General features: G+C 39.0%; 2 protein-coding genes across 4 annotated transcripts in view; both read left to right on the top strand.

The window, feature by feature from the left end:
* LOC128257891 (connectin) overlaps window positions 1–19,436 on the top strand; it is a 154,190-nt gene that overhangs the window by 63,736 nt on the left and 71,018 nt on the right. The gene's annotated exons all lie outside the window — the stretch shown is intronic.
* Window positions 7,096–7,753, top strand: LOC128257913 (ATP synthase-coupling factor 6, mitochondrial). The gene is made up of 2 exons (XM_052989165.1): window positions 7,096–7,466; window positions 7,526–7,753. The coding sequence occupies exons 1-2, from the start codon at window positions 7,171–7,173 to the stop codon at window positions 7,710–7,712; spliced, it is 483 nt and encodes a 160-aa protein (XP_052845125.1). The 5' UTR covers window positions 7,096–7,170; the 3' UTR covers window positions 7,713–7,753.

Here is a 19,436-nt window from a genome sequence, read left to right as displayed (position 1 = left end):
AAATTAAGTTATAATTTTATTACTTTGTCCAATCCTATTCAATGCTTATGAAAAATAGTTTTTTTTTTTAAATTCAAAGAATTAAATAAAAGTAAAACAAATACTATAGCAAATACCTTTAATTCTAAAAGCTTGTGTCATTTAAATTTAGCTTAAGAATATAACAAACTATAATTTAATTTTAATTTTAACCTAATATCTAAAAAAAACTTAACCGATAAACGATTTTAAGAAATAAAAAGTTAATAAATAAAAAGCGAGCATAGAAAAAAAAAATTTAAAAATTATATAGACCTTGGTTATCTGATTTTAAGTGCATCAGTGTACAGCTCAAGATAAATAGGTTGAAGATTAAGGTCCGCAAGCATATTGGAATTGTTTGATAAACAAATGGCAGGCCGGGGAATCGAGTCCGGACCCAGTGCTCTGGATTAACGTTAAGTACTCCTCCGCGGGGGCGACTGTCGTACTGACAGTGGCAGTGGCAGTCGTAAACTAGCTGACTGGAAATGAGCAAATTGCACGCTAATGCAAGGCATTATGCTTCTGGATCGTTCGCAATATCCTTTTCCCCTTCCGTTTGCCTTCGGTGGTGGCTTTTGTTCGGTTTTTGGCTTGAAGTTGTTTCGATGGCGAGCTGCGTTATTTCACCTTTAATCCGCACTTAGTGCATAGCACACAGATGGCGATGGCACCGCCGGCAAAGCCATTACAACACCACCACCGCCCGCACTTCAACCACCGCTGCAAATGCATTCCATTCATTATGCACCACATCGGATCCGCTTCCTTTGAGTCCGCTGCCACATTGCCATTGATGTAGATGTGGATGTGGATGCGAGATGGTGGACTTGTTTATTTCATGGCAGGATGCCTCGTCCTCGTGCTCTTAAACCTTTTCCAGGGGTGGCTAAAAGGTAGTGGGTTCAAGGCTCACAATGCGGCCGCTTGAGCCGAAAACAATGGAATTTATCCCGCAGAAGTGCCTGCTGATCGAGGGGGTGTTTCTAGAGCAGCAATACGTATAGGCCTAATGGGATACCGGGTAAATGGGTTACGGAGTCAGTACTTATTCCCAACCCCCATATCCATATCATATTAATTGGATGTTCTTATTAGTTGTACTGGTATAAATAAAAATATATAGAAATATATTAAAGATAAATCTATTCGACCTTATATTTATTAAGCTTGAACAAAATATAAATTACAAATTTTAATACAATTTAATTTAAAACAAAGGAATTTGTAGCAAGTGCAAATTCATGAAACTATTAGACTCAAACTAAAATTGTGATAAAGAAGCTAACATAATTAAAATATATTTATTTGTTTACATACATTTCGTGTGTCTGGTCAAATCATTTTCGTGTTTAGGCAAGTGCATAATTTGTAAGCAAAACAGTAGCCCATCAGCTGGAAGTAAATATTTGATCAACACAATAATTAGCAGAAATTACAGATTAATAAATATGTAATCACAAGTTCACTACTCACTGGCCCAAAATGTAGCAAAATAGCCGAGATAAGGAAACTGGTTTTCGGCCATCACAACAGAGTGAATGGGACTGGAAGAAAATTGAAAGGTTGACTGCATGACTTCTGCCGAAATTCTTCTCCTGAGCTTCATATTTACTTGATATAATAGCCAGCCAGCCAGGCAAATTAATTGAGTTACATTATGCATTAGTGCGCTTCTGTGTGCGTCGACATAGGGCAAAACCCCAAAATAGCAGCAACAGTGCATCAGTTGGCCAGTGAAGCCGAAATATTTCACAGCCATGAGAACTGCTTGAATGGTCGAAATGCAATTGGAATTACAACGGTTGCCGCAGAGGGGACACATAGATACAACCCGATATAAACACAGATACACACGCTCTCACTAACTGACATGCTAAATATTGCATACATCTTGGGCATTGTGTCCATGTGGCAAATAATTATGGCATTAATATTCCTATGCAAATATATGCACAGTGCTTTGTTCGCCGTATCCCGGCATCCGTGAGATACAATCCGCCTGCGTGATTGTGTGGGGCTGAGCAGGGCATGTGTTCATTAATATAATTATGACCGCAACAGGCGTGGGGCATAAACACGACCCAATCCCAAAGTGAAAGCATGCACGGATTAAATTAATGCCTCAAAAATGACTTTCAAATTGGGATGAAAAAAAAGTGAAAAATGCATGTTTTATTTGATTTAAAAAAAAAATTATTTATTTAACTTGTCTTATTGAAATTGAAATTATGACCAATGTACTTTATGGATGGAGCTACTAAATGGGTTAGAGGTATGCATATCATAACATTCTTTGCTCGTCTTGAGTAAAACTACCTTATGTGAAAATTTAAATAAATTTAAAAATAAGTTTTATGTTTCTAACTGCCCTTGGTATTGGTATTGGTCCATCTTTCTCCTTTTAAGTATTTCGATTTTTAATTTGCCCAAGATTTTATGTGTTTTTGTTATTGATTTTTTTTTGCTGAAGTGCTTTACAAATTTCTAATGCTATAAATTTGTTATTGTCAGTTATACGAATTGTCCAGCAACTCAATTAGGTTGATATGTTTAGGCTTGATATCATTTAAGTTAAAAATATTAATAAAATGCTTATATGGTCTTCAAAATGTAAAGCAGGTGCCTTTATACATTTTATATACTTTAATATGCAGATTATATGCATATTTTATTCCTGTGTATGCATTAGATAGCTTGATTCTTTTGCCACCGATTCCGTGAAGTAAGACCCATTAGCGAGTTTTGTTTAATCGCATCAGGCAGCCGACAATCCAAATCAACGCCAGCTGCAGCTGCAGTTTCCTCCGGGCAGGCCGAAATGTATAATCGAGCAGGTACAGACTGTTAATGGAGCTAATACCACCCACAACCCAATCCCCATCCCCTTAGCAGCCCAGCGCAGGCCACCCAACTGAACCCCTACTAAGCACAGATTTGGTTCGCTCTAATGAGCTCTGCGTGCGGCTTAAGGGCAACTCCAGCACTTCGGCTGCTTCTATTTGCGGTACTTTGCCAATATGTGGCTAAAATTACTTGCAATTGCCGGCGGCGGGGTGCAGATACATCACCACCAGATACCAGATACCATACCAGATGCATTTTAATTGGAATACCGAATACCGAAAACCAAAACAACGAATAATAGCACAACAGAAACAAAAAAAAAAAAAAGAATGGGCAAACAAAAAGGCGGCGACTGCCCAATTAGAAGCCTATTAGTGGCAACCACCGCCAGCACACCACCCCCTTCCTATTGGAGTTCCAGCACCATTGTTACTGCAAATATTGCAACACGAGAACACAAATGCCGAGCGCCCAAAGCCAGGCAACAAATTTCTCCAAATGGCTAATGAATAAATATCTGCAAATTTTACAGTACTTCCGTTCGCCTAATAGTTGGCTTCCCTTGAGCTGCACTTAAAAAAACTATACAGAATTATGTACAAAATTATATATTTGAAACTATTTAAACCCTTTTACTGCACCGATAAATGTTGTCTTTTGTTGAGCTTAAGTTTCGTCCTTTAAATTCAAAATAAACATATTATTTTCAAAATGTATTTATAAAAAAAATTATCTTAACTGTCAAACATTCATTTATCAAACCAATTTGCCTCAATAAAATTTGAGCTTAGAAAGTCACAATTATAAAACTTTAAAATTAGAAAGCTTAGAAAGTCACAATTATAAAACTTTAAAATTATCTAAATTTTTGTGTTCCCTGAATTAAAACTTAATATAAAATTGCTTTTATTTGTTACATTTTGGAATGTCCCTTAGGAAAAACCCCATTTTTGAAGTGGGTTCTGAAAAAATTGTTCTATGAAAAATATGTCTATACTTGGTGTATCAATATTTTCAAAAGCATAGCAACAAATTACGTTTCGTTGATGAAAAAAGGGACGTTTTTTGTTTCTTCTTGTTATTTGTCTCTTATTTTTGCATTAATTTGAAGTGTGCAATATTAAGCTTTAATTTTTTCTCCCCTCGTTGCGCTGTATTTAAAAAATGCATTTATCATTTTTGTTTGCTGCCGCGTTGAAGCTGCACTTATGAGAGTGCTGTGAAAAGCGCAAACATGGGCAAAAAGCGGCAAATGCAGTTTTGTATCTCAGTCCCTGCCTGTGTATCTATGTAGTGTAGTGTAGCTGTGTATCTATGTACTTTGTGGCATGCCACATAAACTTGACGCCGCTGCTGCTGCATGATATTTTAGCATTGAGCAGCTCTCTATACCTTCTATCGTCCGGAAGTCTCCCTCTACCCCACCCTCTGCCCCTCTGGGATATTTAAATCCTTGTTCCTACGCAGGAATAGCTGTTACGACGGCAAGGACTCGGCGCTGTTGGCTTTTGTATGCGCATTAATGCAACGACTCTCATGTTTATTCACACACAAATTTGCAGCGAATACAACGCACAGAAACTGCGGTGATACTGCGGGATGCATTTGCGCCACTTCCCCGATTCCCGGATTCCCGGCACCCCAGAACCTCACAATCCCAGAATCCCAGAATCCCAGAATCCCGGAACCCCAGACTCAGATACACTCACACTTGGCTGGAGCAATCTGCTGGCAAATGCGCTTTACATTTTGCACACGCTAATACAATTTAATGGTCGCATTAATTTGGCGCATCTGTTGCATTTTAAAACACGCACACCACCACCCAGCCATGACCGCCCACACAGATACACAGATACACACAGATACACACAGATACACCCAGATACACAGATACACGGATACGCATTCAAGGAGCGGCAGGCAACCGCAGGATACTTTGCTCACTTTGTTGTCGGCGGGGGAAGTTAAAGCATTTGCCAACTGCAAATAAAGTTGCGCTCAGCTAAATATTAATTCTAACCAAGTTAGGGGAAACTACTTTAATGGCGGGGCGTGGCCCACGCCCAACTGCTTAATCCTTGGCTGTAGTCGGAATGAAGATTGAGATACATGTGCTCTGGCACAGACTAAAAAGCTCTGATATATTCCACAAGCAGGCAATAACATTTCCACAGTTTCTTGTTTTCACCAATGACGGCTTAAATAGAAACTTTGTAATGCACCGTAAAATATTGGTACTACCAAACTATGGAAACTGCATTAATTTTGATACGAACTATTTAAAGAATTTTAATATTTGAAAGATAAAGCTGAGAATTTTGACTAAAAACAAATAGAAAACAAAAACCTTTTCTCAGAAATATATACATTTAAAAGAACCCTTAATTATAATTACAAAATATTTTTAAAAATATTATTAAAAATTATTGAAAACCACAAAATACCTAATAACTAAAATAAGTTAAAATAAATTGTATATTATTGCTTTAAAGTTTTTAAATTGTAAAACGTTGCTACTGCTCTATAAAGCCTTAATTTAAAGATAAATATAAAGTTTAAATAACATTATTTATGGTCCAAGACTCGATATGTTAAATTAAAAAAAAGGAAGCCCAAAACTTTTAGAGCCAAATTAAAATAAGCATTTGCATTAGGAAGTTGGCCAATTCGTATTGGCCAACGTATTAGAGAGTTTCCTCTCTGCAACATTTTCAAATGCATGCCAACTTTGTTATTGCTTCCAATTAGGTTGCCATTCTGTTTGTGCCAATGTTTGCATATTATTTCTGCCCAATTTGCATTGATGCAATATTGTCCATGTCCCGCAACACCGCGATCTCTTGCCACCTTTTTTTCCACGGCCTCGTCAAATGCAGAAAATGTCAAAATTTAAATATTGAAAGTGACGCTGGATGTTGGCGGGTGGAACAAAAAACGCCATCGTGTTGCGGGCGTTGCTCTAAGCGGATAAGCGCTTGTTAAATTTTTAATGCGTTGCATAATTTTTAGTTCGGCGTGGATATTTTGCACAAAATGTACACTATACATATAGATGTATATGTTTTAATTCGAATGGTGGCGGCGAAACGCAGCGTGAGTGCCGGCTGCATTTGAAATGAATTGTGCCATCGCATGTGGCGGTGGACGATTAAGCCGGGCTTAGAAGCTGCGCATTCCTCATTTAACAGTCGACAATGATCCATTTATTTGAACCGCCGGCGGGGGAGGTGATGGAAATTTATATTAATTATAATTTTCACAGACATGTCTCCCCATCAATTATCAGAGTTTGCCTCGCGGCTCTCATCCCTTCCCGTTGCTCCTCACTGTGCGTTTAAATTTTTCCCCTGCAAAGTCCTTGATAAACATTTTTCAATTAATTTTTATTTGCTGCCGACGACATTTCTTTGTCCACACAACCACACGCATATATTTATGTTGCTGCCGTGCACATCAGCAGCAGCAGCAACAGCAGCAACAGCAGCAACAACTCGACGGCAGCAACATCATCGCCTTTATGTGTTCCACGTATTTCTTTAACGGATTTCCACTTGTCTCACTTTTTGAGAAAAACTTGTCGAGATGGCACACGCATTGTCAAGCCCACTCACACACAGAAATGCGGAGATAAGGCGAGACAGACAGAAATAAAATCTTACACGCTCGGGAATAAAAGAGAATGGGCAGCAACGAAGCGAAAAATATTCGTCCTGAAACGAAAACTTGGCACACTTGAGATGTGATAGCCGAAATTGGGGGCTTGATAAACGAACCAGATACTTAAATTGAACTTTAATTCAAAAAAAGATTTGAAACTTAAATTTTGTGACTAGCGCTAATAAAAAAAATAAATAAATTTCTATACTTAATTTATTCAGAAGCTTAATTTATTATATACCTTTAAAGACCCAATGTTTTTAATATTCGGCTTGATGCGGAAAACAAATACTTAAATATATTCCTATTTGAATAAATTTAAAGCTTTATTTATTTAATATTTTGTTAATTTCTTTTAATATATATATTTATATTGAAAACTTTCTAGATATTTTATTTTAAGAAATTTAATTGTTATGGTTTATAGATTATATTAAAAGTTACCACAATCTTCTCTACTGAAATAAGTATTAAGCTGTTTTATTTTTAAACAAACGTGTAAGGTACTTATTTAATACTTATAATTTTCCTTTTATACCAATTTTTAATCAAGTCACCCCAGAAAAAGTTACATAGCTCAGAAATTGATTTAAAAAAATTTAAAACAGTATTGAATCGACAGAGAACGAAACTCACACAAAAATGTTTGCAAACGTTTTAAAAACCAGTCTTTTCCTACTCCGGAGCTTAAGCTCTTCGGCAGCCTTGCGTTTTAAGGATCCCGTTTACCACATTTTTCTGGACAAGGTGCGTGAGTACCGGCTGAAGAGTCCCAAAGGAAAGCCCATAGATGCCGGTCCGGAATACGAGGCGGAACTGAAGGAGGCCCTCGACCGCCTGGCTCTTCAATATGGTGGCGGTGAGGGCATCGATCTGACCCAGTTTCCCAAATTTGTGCTGCCCGACATAGATATTGATCCCATTTCAGTTCTGGATTTGTAAGTTTTTCTTTTCTCTTCAATTGAAGTTCAATGGGAAAATATACCATTATTTTAAGACCCGAAAATCAACCTAAGCCGGAAAGAAAGAAAGATTCTAAGTTAGACGATTACAAAAAGAATGATGTTAAAGCAAAGGGAAAAGATAACGAAGTTAAGGCCAAAGATGATAAAGAGGTGAAGGCCAGAGATGACAAGAAAGCTAATGAAAGCAAGGATAAGGACGATAAGGACAAGAAAAATTAGTGGCTAGCTAAGCCCATTAGCAATAAAATTCTTATAAATGTTGTTTTTACTTTTGGATTTAATAAAGTTCGTACATAGTTCAGATGTATATTTTGGCTTAAAACAATAATACTACATTCAGAAATGGTACCTATATTTTAAATAAACATTTAAGTTGACAATGATTTTGAAGGGAAAATAATTTTTAGTTTAGATAAAATATAAATATACTCAAAATATTTTAAAATTTTATTAATGGTAGATCTTGAATTTTTTTGAAACGCATTAAATGGTAAGCTTAAACGTGTGTTCAACCTTAAACGCCTGTCATATATTTGCTACCCATTTGTAACTGTTCCAGGATATAATAAAAAAAGGACGCACCGAAATATTTATTAAGCACATATATGCATAAGCAGCAGTCACATACACATGCACATGCTATTGCCATGTTAAGTAATTCCTTAAACAACACAACAGGTCGCCGCCATTGGCATGGCCTTGTCCCTCCCCTTGGTCCTTCGTCCTTCGATCCTGTGCCCCCTACTTCCCTCCCCTTCTCCCCTACTCCCCTCGTTTGCTGTAACTGACGCTGAGTGGCAGACACACAGATACTCACATAAGCAAATTGAATTTAATGCTTTCTGCTGTGGCTCTGCAAAAAAAGGGAAAAAGGAAAGGGAAAGGAAGAGGTCGCGCAAAAAAAGGACGAGTGCGGGAGCGAGACAAACAAATCAGGAGACCTCGTGGAGGAAATAAAAGCCAAACGCACAAATAAATACGCACAAGTACATCAATTTAAATTATTTTCGTGGCCTGGCCTCGCCTTCATTTATGCTTTTTTATTTTATTATGCCGCTCCGCTCAAGTCCGTTTCAAGGATCCAGACATCCTGGCACACTTTCTGAATGCCGTAAGAGTATCTCACAGTGTGCCTCTATCCGTAAAATGTATCTGTATCTGTATCTGTATCAGTACCTGGCTGTTAATCTGTATCTGTATCTGTGACTGTGTCTGTGTATCCGTAACTGTGGCAGCGCATCTTCAGCTGTCTCTTAGCGAACTACTATACGCGGTCGTATCGAGCAAACAACTACACAAACACACCGAAGACGTCCTTGGTCCTTGTGTAAGGCATGTTAACTGGGATTTGACAGCTCGTAAATAATATTTCGCCTGTTTGTTGGCTCGGCACAACGAGAGCAACGTCTTGCACAAGGCCGAAACAGTGGGCTTTGAGTGGGGCATCACTTTTATAGGCTTTTAATTCAATCTTTAGACAAAGAAATTACGACTTGGACTTCAAATAATAAACTGTTTTTATTAGGGATATAAAAAAACCATCTTTCAACTACTTCTTAAGCACTTTGTATTTTTTGGAAAATTTAGAAGTCTTTTGTGTTTTAAATAATTTACCAAATTTATAATTTTTGGTACAACCGTCCTACATTAATGGAGGATTATATTTTGTTATACCATGTTTCAAAATTGCTATCACAGAAAAATTTGATTCTTATGATTTTTGTATTACTAATTTTATCTTTAACTATATCAGAGATATCTTTAGTTCTTAAAATATTAAACTCAAGGAAAATATTTTATCAGAAAAGCGTATTTAAAATAAATAACTATTTAAAACTAACTAACTATTAAAATTAAATATTTAAAACATAAAAAAATAGTATGCGATTTAGTTTTCTTGTCAACAAAATATATTTTAATCTATGTTAAGCAACAACAGGTATATAAATTTTCCATCGTAAGCTTTGTTTTTATGTAAAGCTTACAAATTATTTATTTAATTGTGATATTTAAAATTAATGTAAGTGTCGAGTTTTAAAACCACTGTGACCCATTTGATGGCAGCCATGTGAAAACGAGAAACGCATTTCATTTTTAAGCTTCCTGCTCCTTGGCTCTGCTTGTTAAACAATCTTTTTACATGACATATGTGGACGAGGGCATTTGGTTGGTTCACTCGAGAAGTCAGATTCGGATGAGCTGCGGTGGCTTGTCCTGGCATGTCCCGAATTTTTTGGGGCCCACTCTCATTATGCGAACTCCCATCGTTGCCGGCTTATTAAATTTTCATAAGGAAGGCGCTCGTAAAAATTGTACTTGGTCGCTTTTAAGCGCGCAAGTGGATTAAAATTAAAGCATCGTCGGCGAGAAGGCGACTTCAAAGGCAGGCCCATAATTAAAGCCATGAAAACTGTCCACAATTCGATTGCCGAAAACTGAATTAAAACGGAACTCGACCATCTAAGAAATAAGACAAGAAGATGGAAAATCTAAGCCACACGAGGAGGAACTAACCCGCAGGATCCGCTCAACTGGAAGAAGATGATGGCGATGACGAGACGGTGAGATATAGCCAAGGTACACACACACACATATCTGTGGCTTAGATATATAGAAATGTGTATATATATATATATATATGTCAGGCGTGGCCGCTGGCTGTGCTGAAAATGAAGCATCTTGTGCAATGTAAACGAAACGTAGCCGATAAAAATAATACGAGAGGCAATTTCGATTTATTGACAGGTGCTCGACTTTATTGAAACGTTTAACTTGAAAACCGATGCGAGCGAGGGCGGAATACGGAGTACGAAGTACGGTTTGCTCACATGCAAAATTGTGCAAAACGATAAAAATTATGTGAATTCCGTTTTGATTTATCGCAGTTGAGTTGGGGGCGTAGTCTGGATTTTATGTGCCCAGATTTATGGGCCTCCTTCGCTTCGCTCACACAGGATGTGCATCCGAATTTTGGACAAATTTAATTACAGTTTTACCTTGTGTCTTGTGCGGATCAGCCAAGCACTATTTGTCATTTGGGCCGGGCCCCATAAATTCCGATGTGCATTTAATTTAGCCGAGCCGCACGTACGCATCAATGCCTGGGCATTATTTAATAATGAAAATTGAATATACTCCTAATTCAAGCTGATGACAAAGTGGGTCCAGGTGGATTTTGGTATGTGTGGTATAAGTGTGTGTGTGCAGGACACGTGCCACTTAAACACACACACACACGCACAGGACGCCCCTTCAATTGTGGTTTTCCTTTTGTCGCTTCCGTTTCCGCATAATTTTTTGCCAGCGGAAAACTTGAGAGAGCGACGCGCTAACAAAACATTTGTTAAAACGGAAGACGGCAAACGCAAACGCAAACGCAGACAAAAGGGCAACGTTTTACCGGCGAAGAGATATGCTATACATAGCACTAAAACCCCCTTTAAGCTTACGTAATTTGGTGTACCGAACTCAGGTCCAATGCGGGCACGTACGAAAGTAGGGAGAGCACCAAAAATGTTCCACTTCATTTTCCCGAGAGCAAAGGGGGGTGGGGGTCCAAAGGTTGCATGTGATTTGTGTCAGCGGCGGAGTCGCGCTCCAGGATATGTCCCAGACTATATATTATGCCGCCGGGCGACGGTTACAACAATAAAACATTTCGGATGCCTTGTCTTGTCGCTCGTCTTGTGTCCCCCGCCCTCGTTCTGCCTCGTCCTTTTCGTCCTGCCTCGTCCTGCCACATCCACGCACCTGGCCAAAGGGCTGAGCCTGAGTCTGAGCCTGGGCCTCAGCTCGTAATGAACGATGCCAGGCATTTTCTTGTTATTTTTTCATGCCGCAGTCGGCGGGCGGACGCCGGGCGACATTATCATTGTAGTTAATGTGGGCGCTCGGCCTTCACAGGCCGTGCACGCACTGCCTCCCACCGGCTGGTACAGTGGGACACACGTTTATAATATAATATTTAAAGGTTTCGGATAAAAATAGCTTGCGAGTACAACTTGACACGGAGAGACATAACAAATGTGAATAAAAGGAGAGAGATAACTATTATAAATATTAAATAATGTATCTAATCATAAAAGTATTTATGTTACTTGTACTTAAAATAAGTAATGAGGATACCCACTCAGAGATCACAAAAAAAAATTAATCTAAAAAGTATCAAAGTGGCCAAACACATAAGGATTAAATAAAAGATAAAGGTATTTTTCGGAAAATGTTTGGACTAGGCTTATCTTTTAGGTCAATTAATAATTTTTCCATAAATGAAGGTCTTTTTTTTTTGGTGTAATACACTCTAGACTTTTTAAAATTACATTGATTATTTTTAAAGTTATTTACCCTTTAGCCTTTAATGATTTTTGCTTACAGTTTTTATTTGAAAATGCATTTAACATTTGAATAAAAGGTTTTAAGTGGCAAGTAAAAAATATTATTATTTTATACTAAAAACTCGTCTATATAATTCTTTTTTTTTCCTAGATTCATTTATATTTGACAGGCTAAATACGTTTTATGTTTAAGAGTTTGTTAAAATGTTAAAAAAATTCAAAATATAATTGGGACAAATGATTTAATTCAAAAGTTTTCTGACTTATGCCCAATATGGCTTCCATCAAGCTCCACTGTACCTTTCGCCTGCAGGCTGATATCCTTGATGGCAGTATGCCTGACGGCAAAGATAATGGCACCGCAGTGTCCTTTATCCTTCAACAGGCACGGCTTGCCTCGCCCACTGACTTGGCTTGGTGGTTGACTTGCAAACACAGCATACGTCGAGCATACGCACCGTACGCCGCGGGCTGCAGGTGAAGCCTTTGGCGTGCGGAAATGACAATGAGAACGCATTTAAAATTCATTAATTGAACGCATTTCCTGCTGAACGAAGTCGCCTTATTACTCCAATCATTCGTGAGCTGTAATTGAGGGCATTCGGGCTTCATTCTCCGCTCCTCTCCTCTTCCATTCGATGCAATTTTTAAGGATTCTTCAAGCCGAAAACTTTACTTCACACTGCATAAATTAATTGAGTCTTCCAACAACGGACTGTGTCTGCGGCTTGGCTTCTCTTTTCGGGGCGATGGTGTGTGCCAGTTTTTGGGTGTGTGTGTGGGTGGAGGGGAATCCTGTCTCCGTGGGCAACCGCACCATCAAAAACTTTTGCTGCTGGCTCCTCGAGTCCTGGCAGCAGCGTCTAATGCATTTTTCATGCCCAGTTTGAATGGCAGTTTCAGTCTCAGTCTCCGCCTCAGTCTCAGTCCAGCGTCTGCTCTGATGCAATCGAATTAAAATTTATGACAAAACCATTAACAAAGTTGCCCCTTTCGCTGTCCCGTCGGCCTGGAAATTCAGGCGTTCTCCAACGAGGTCACATGCAAAACTTTTCCGACTTTTTCTGATGAGTCTACAGATTTAAGAGACTCACTTGGTCTCGGCGGCTAAAGTTTTCCAAGTTAATCGATGGTCGCAACGATTTAAGCGTCGCTGGCAATTAGCTGATGGCCATTGCAGGTAACAAGAAATACGGATGTATCCACTAAATAATGTTTTAGATTACCAATCAGTTTTTTTTTCCATTGTCAGGAAGATTTTACTCCCTCCGCAGCGCATTGAGTAATCAGGTAAAAATTACCTCTATTATTATGGTCTTTATTATAGTCACTTTTAGGTATTTTTTTCCGTTGTATTCCATAGATTTTTTTAATATCAAAAAGGAAAATTTAAATATGTCTAAGAACTTTTCTTTTGTATAAACAAGGTTTCGTTGGTTACTAGTTGATCAAAGCTGGTAGTCTATACCACAATAAAATTCTAACCATCTTCCGCAGTCATTGTACGGCGTTGGTATGCGTTGGTATTTGACTTGTTACATTTATTTGCAGACAATGAAATAACCAACAGCGGGGACTCCTCCGCGCGGCCATAAATGTTTAATGGCCTTCGTAGCGGGCCCCGTTTTATGCCATGTTCTATTTGCGCATACCACAAATGTCTGGCCAAGTGGCCGACGATGGCCCCGAGGACCTTAGTCCAATGTCCCTGGTTCCTAGTCCCTAGCTCCTATTCCCTAGTCGCGAGCTGCCAGTTCTCGCAAGTCCAAAGCAAACGGCTCGAGTGTGCCGGCATCTCAGACATCTCACGATCTCAAGATGGGCCTCTGAGCTGCGCCTTCTGGCCCATCGTTATGCTCGCCATCCTGCGAGTCTGGACGGGGCGATAAAACGCTTCAATGTTCACTTATTGGCTGGGCGTGAGGAATTTTTATATTAATTTATTGGTCTGACTCGGCTGGTAGTCAGTGGGCCGGCAATCGGCTGGCCTTTAAATTATGAATCGCATCGAATCGAATCGCAACTGAAAGAAAACCTGTCGAACCTGCAACTTCCACGCTGCCAGATTCCCTTTTCAACGTAAATTTCAATTTTTTGTTCACAATTTTTCTGCAGCCGGATTCGGTTTTAATGGCTTTTTAAATGCCAACTGATAAATGGCCAGGCTGCATGACAAATGAGATTTCCGCTCCGGATCGGGCATAAAGTGTTCCTGTTATTATTGGGGGAAGCTTTTTATTTTCGTTTCGTTTTGTTTTTTATGTATTTTGCGCGCCCTGCGGATTATTAACTTATATGACAAGAAGCTCATTAATAATTCGCTTATAAAGTGAGATGGCAAAGGGCGACTCTCAATGTGCCAAAGATTAAACAAAGGTCTTTACCGACAAGCTCGTTTCGCAGTTGTGTTAAATTATTGCGCATACGCCACTTGGTCCCAGGAGGTCGTCGAAATTAAATGCAAAATAACAACAAGTTACCCAGTCATCTTTCGCAGGCACTTAGCTTTTGCCGCTGTTAAAGTTTTCCAGGGGGTTTCTTGAGGTTCCTTGGGGTTCCTTGGGGTTACTTGGCGTTCCTTTGGCGGAGAACAAGAGGACAAAGGACGAGGACAGTTGGCAGGACACAAGCTGACTGAACTTTTCGCGTAATTTCACGTATTTTGTGCAAATACGCTCAAATATGCCACACAACACAAGAGGGCAAACAAACAAAACTGTTTTCTTTCACTCTGGCCTGCCAAGTTTCCATACTTTCCCCTCCTATTTATTGCTCGCTCTTATCCGCATTTCTGTCTGGGGACTGATGTCAGTTTTTACGTAAAATTAAATTTTATTTATTCATACATTATTGTATTAATGCCGTTGTCTGGCGACTGGGAGATACAATAACTTTTGAGAGTGAACTGCGTAAAACAATACGTACGCCAATATATATATATATATATATCGATATTATGTGACATTGCAGCCTCGAATATGTGAAATTGGTCGTTTTAAAATCGACGTAATGTTCATAAAGTTTTTAAAATGTTTTCTGCAAAGCCTCATGCAATATTGTTTATAAGCTCTGATGTCTTTTTATAGAAATTCCTATATTTATGGCAATACACTTAGAATCAACTAATTGGAATCACTCAATCACTTTTCTTTCCTGGACTTGTTTATCTTTTTGCTTTGGTAAATACCAAGGAAAAGTGCAACATCACTTCTATTTGTTTTTGTGTGCAAACAATGAGACTGAATTTTCAATAAGTCGGATTGAAGAAGAAAAGGAGAAAATCTTAAATGGATTAAAAACCAATGGAAATTAAAATGAATTTAACCAAGTTGTAGCTACGTTTTTTCCTTGAGATTTTACTATTCAGTGTACGACTCCTTAAAGGCAATCAACAACATTGTGTTGGCCATTCGCTTTAAGTTGCAATTGTTTTTAAACGATGCCCATATGCTGCTCTACGAAAGTTGAAGCTGAAAAGTGATTTGCCGTAACGTTTTGTGGCTCTCGATTTAGTCGTAAAAACGTTGGCAGCCCGCAAAAAATCCAGAGAAAGGCAACAAAGGACTGTGGCATAAATCGAGGCGCTGTCGCAGGACTAAACTGATTTTTATGCCAGCCAGGCGGAGGACGAAACGAAGCAAGACATCGTCCAGAGAATACAAAACAATAGTGCGTAAAGATGGGCAAATTGTCTATTTAGAGCAAAAAAAAAAGGGATACAAGGTCAGCGCCATTGCTCCGTGAATCCTGGCTATGGCTGAGGGTCAACGGAATGATGTCCTGTTTAGTGCTGCCTCAACGAAGCTCAACATTTTATAGACTATAGACAAACTCTGAATAATTTATGCGCCATAAAAGTGAAATCGAATTGCGAGTCTTGGGCCCTTTTCAAAACAGTCATCAAGACGCTATTTATGGCGATTCGGATTTGGATTCGAATTCGGATCCTGTTGCTTTATAAACAGGCACATATGTGTCGTCAGGTGGGAGTCGAAACACTTGACGTTCGCTTTATGCAAATTAGTTTCAAATAACAAGGACAACAGCAGCAGCGGCAGCCAAAAAGTTGTTACATAAATTACCCAACTGCTGAAAAATAAATTAAATTAAATGAAGTTGAAAACTGCGACAAAGCGCTCGTTCTCGTCCGTGACCGAAAAATATTTGTTTATGGCGGTGGAAATTTATGTAAAAGAGCTTAAAATGATACGCGACAAGCGCAAAAATGCAATGAAAATATTTTCCTGCTCATCGCCCATTGAAGCTTGGCAATTTTGTAATCAAATTAAGGTGGGAAACGTTCGGTCTGCAGTATTTCAGCAGCTATTATTGCCAAAGTTTAAGAGGGGAAATTAGTTTTGGGATCGAAATTGAACCGCCGATGGGGGAAAAATGGAAACCGCAGAGGAATTTAATTGAAAGATAGTTCCCCGATAGCAGGCCATATGAAATTGCAAGAAATCTCGCACGGCACCGGGACGTGATCTCGTTTCCCGATGCGTTCTGCTGTCATTGTCTTGGCCCGAATCGCGCAGTTTTCTAGGTGACGTGACTTGGCCGGGACGTGCACCACATTAGCGGTGGTAGGTGGCGCAACGTAAACATAATCATCCCCAACCACCCAGCACAAACCACCCACCCATCCAACACCCAGTTACCCCAGTCACATACATCGTTGTCGCATGAAAAGTGGAAAATCGGGTTAACAGTGCCAAAAACGCAGACAATGGCAACGTTGACTGCGGTTCGCGATAAATCAGCAACAATACATTCCCAAACTCCTAGCTCCATCGCCATTCAGGTCGCCTGAGTTTTGTGTGGGTGTGGTGGCAGAAATAGATTTAAAATTTATAAATTATGAGCATTTGTCGCAGCAAATTGAAATGTTGCGCTTGCAGCGTGTGGAAACATTCGTGCGATGGATGGCTGCAAATGGTGCACTTTAAAATGCGTCACATTCAATTTGGTCAACAAATAAATATTTAACACTAACCGATTTCGAGTTGCAAGGGAGTAGGTTTGATTGCTAGGAATATATGATAATTTAGGAACTGATTTAAAAGGGTAATACCCAGAGAAATGGTTATATAATAAATAAATGCCAAATTGCCAGGTAGAAACTGTTGCCAAAGCTCGGCCAACAGAACTATAAATATATTTTAATTTGATATTTATTATGTATTTAATTTCCTTATTTAAATAATTTTATTAACACAATTTTAACATTCAAATAAAAGGTAGTTCAAAATTAAGAGTAGAGGTTAAGGTTAATTTAGAAATTTTAGCTTTTAAACCAATATACCTTCTATAAAATGTGTAACATAAACAACTTTAATATATTTTTCAGTTAAATTTGCTGATTCCCGAAACAAACTAAACTCTATGCTCTTAATTAACAAATTTATCTCAACTTATTATGGCCATCACTGGCTTAAGCCGTATAAAACCACACTCTATTTAAAATTTCAGCTAATTGAGTAATCAAAATTCGGCAAATATTTGCGCTGCCTTACCATCTTAAAAAGTATTGGCAATTTAATTTCGGCATAGAATATGTTGTTTGCTCGTTCGCAGCAAACTATAAATCATTGGCTTAGTTTATTTCAAGTTTTTGGCCACGACCCACCGAAAAATACTCGCACCATTTTCAGACATTCAGATATTCGGCCGCCACACTCATCCATTTGGGATGATTTTATGGCAAACATTTTCATATTCATGCTCGTATATCAAAAACCATTTCAAAATAGCTGTGCGTCGCTTTTGCGGTGGCAAAAGCATAATAAAATGCAGATAACGGCAATCAAATTTACTGGGCTTGGGGTTTTTGGGGTTTTTTTGAGGTTTGGACAAGGGGTTTGCAGAGTTTGGATGGAAGGAAAATATCGAATAAAAATATTTCAATAATTCCCAGGCAAACAAAGAGGCAATTAATTAACCAAATATTTATATCTCTCTAACATCTCATATTTCTTTCGCCATCCCCAAGCCACAATTTCGATTTGGTTGATGGAATTTTCTGCCGATTTCCTTGGCCCACGTAATTAATTTTGCCCACTTTTAAAGGGACGAAATGATGTTCCCTTTTTTTTGGAGCTCGCACTCGCATTCACATTTATGCTAATCAAACAGAATCCTGACCTCGGGCAGAAATCAGCAAGACAAACAAATCCGGGACGCAGCTAAGAAGTTCGACCACCGCAGTGTTTGGGTTGCTTTAACATTTTCATGGGCAAGGGCAAGACTGGGCCACGCCCCCCGAGGGGCTACTGAGCCTGCCTGCTTGTTTATAAAAATAATTAAGAAATATTTTCATGTTTTATAACTTTTGTGCAGCTGGAAACTTTTTAAATAGACAAACTTTTGTTGCCGCCGCTGCTTGTTTACTTACAAAATGTTCGTTTTGCCCTCCCCGCGCGCCCCGATGAGCAGCCCGCCCAACTGATGGATACATTTGAAAATCTCGAAACAGCTAACAACATACTTCATTATAATATTTTCACTTTCAACTTGCCAGGCAGTGTCCGTCGTCCCAGGCTCAGATAAGACCTCGTTCACACCGAGACAAATTTTGTGAAACGATTGTAACTAATTTCAAAGTTTGGATAACTTAAGCTGGGTCAATATCGTTAAATTTATTTTGTTTTAAATTCATGTAGCTGTTCTGAAAAATATTATCAACATAAAAAAATAAAAATGTAATTAAAGTTAAGCAATGTTAGTGATTAAAATAAAGTAACGAAAAATAATCTAAATGTGTTTGTGTTAATACTTTTTTTTCTTCTTGTCCTTCAGACTTAAATAAACAGCAATAATATCCTAAGGAAATGATATTCAGGCCTATATCTAAATACCTTTTGCTGGAAATTGTGAGCAAAACTTTTCCGAATCAAGCGTAATTTGATTCCTTCTTCCGCTACCGCTTTTCTCAGAGTGCCGATTTATGCCAGCTCTTCTGGGTTATTGTTCTTGGCATTGTTGTCCCTGCTTTGCTTGGCCCGAGGGCGAAACATTGACGGTGGCTTCGCCTTCGCAGCCTGGGAGTGAGTGTTCCCTTGACAAAATGTCTAATTTCCGAGCAGGAAAGCAAGAAATTACTTTATGGTTTGTTAATAGCGGGCGGCCTCTTCAAAAACGCCGGCGATCCTTGGGCTTTTGTGCGTTGTGTCCGTTGTTGTCTGCCGACTTGCCTTGCCTTGCCTTGGCTTAAATGCTGTGACATATTTTGCCTCGCATCCTGGCCAGTTTCACCACCGGCGGCCAAGTCAGAGCCATTTGCCTAGACCGAGGAGCGTTTAATGGGATTTTAAACGGTAACAATTACAGCTGCTAAGGAGGATTGGGGGCGAATACCCACCTGTCAAGTCAATGAAACTTTCGTTGCGCTATTGAAATTTCTGGCGTGTGCGGCCATAACGACACCTGATTTTGTCCTGGCCTCTCAGTTTGTGGTCCAAAACTTTGGCAAAAGCTAACGACTTGGGGCAGCGGAAATGGGTGGGACACCCCCGGCATCGCTGGAATTTCATCATCCTGTTGAACTCGGTTTTTTGTTGCCCCTCCACGTGGGCTTTTGTTGTGCGGTTTTTTCTGGTTCTGGTTCTAGTCC

The sequence above is a fragment of the Drosophila gunungcola genome, assembly GCF_025200985.1.
Source record: "Drosophila gunungcola strain Sukarami chromosome 3L unlocalized genomic scaffold, Dgunungcola_SK_2 000002F, whole genome shotgun sequence".
NCBI classification, from domain to species: domain Eukaryota; kingdom Metazoa; phylum Arthropoda; class Insecta; order Diptera; family Drosophilidae; genus Drosophila; species Drosophila gunungcola.
The sequence above is the reverse complement of the archived record's forward strand: the minus strand, read 5'-3'. Positions and strand labels throughout refer to the sequence as shown.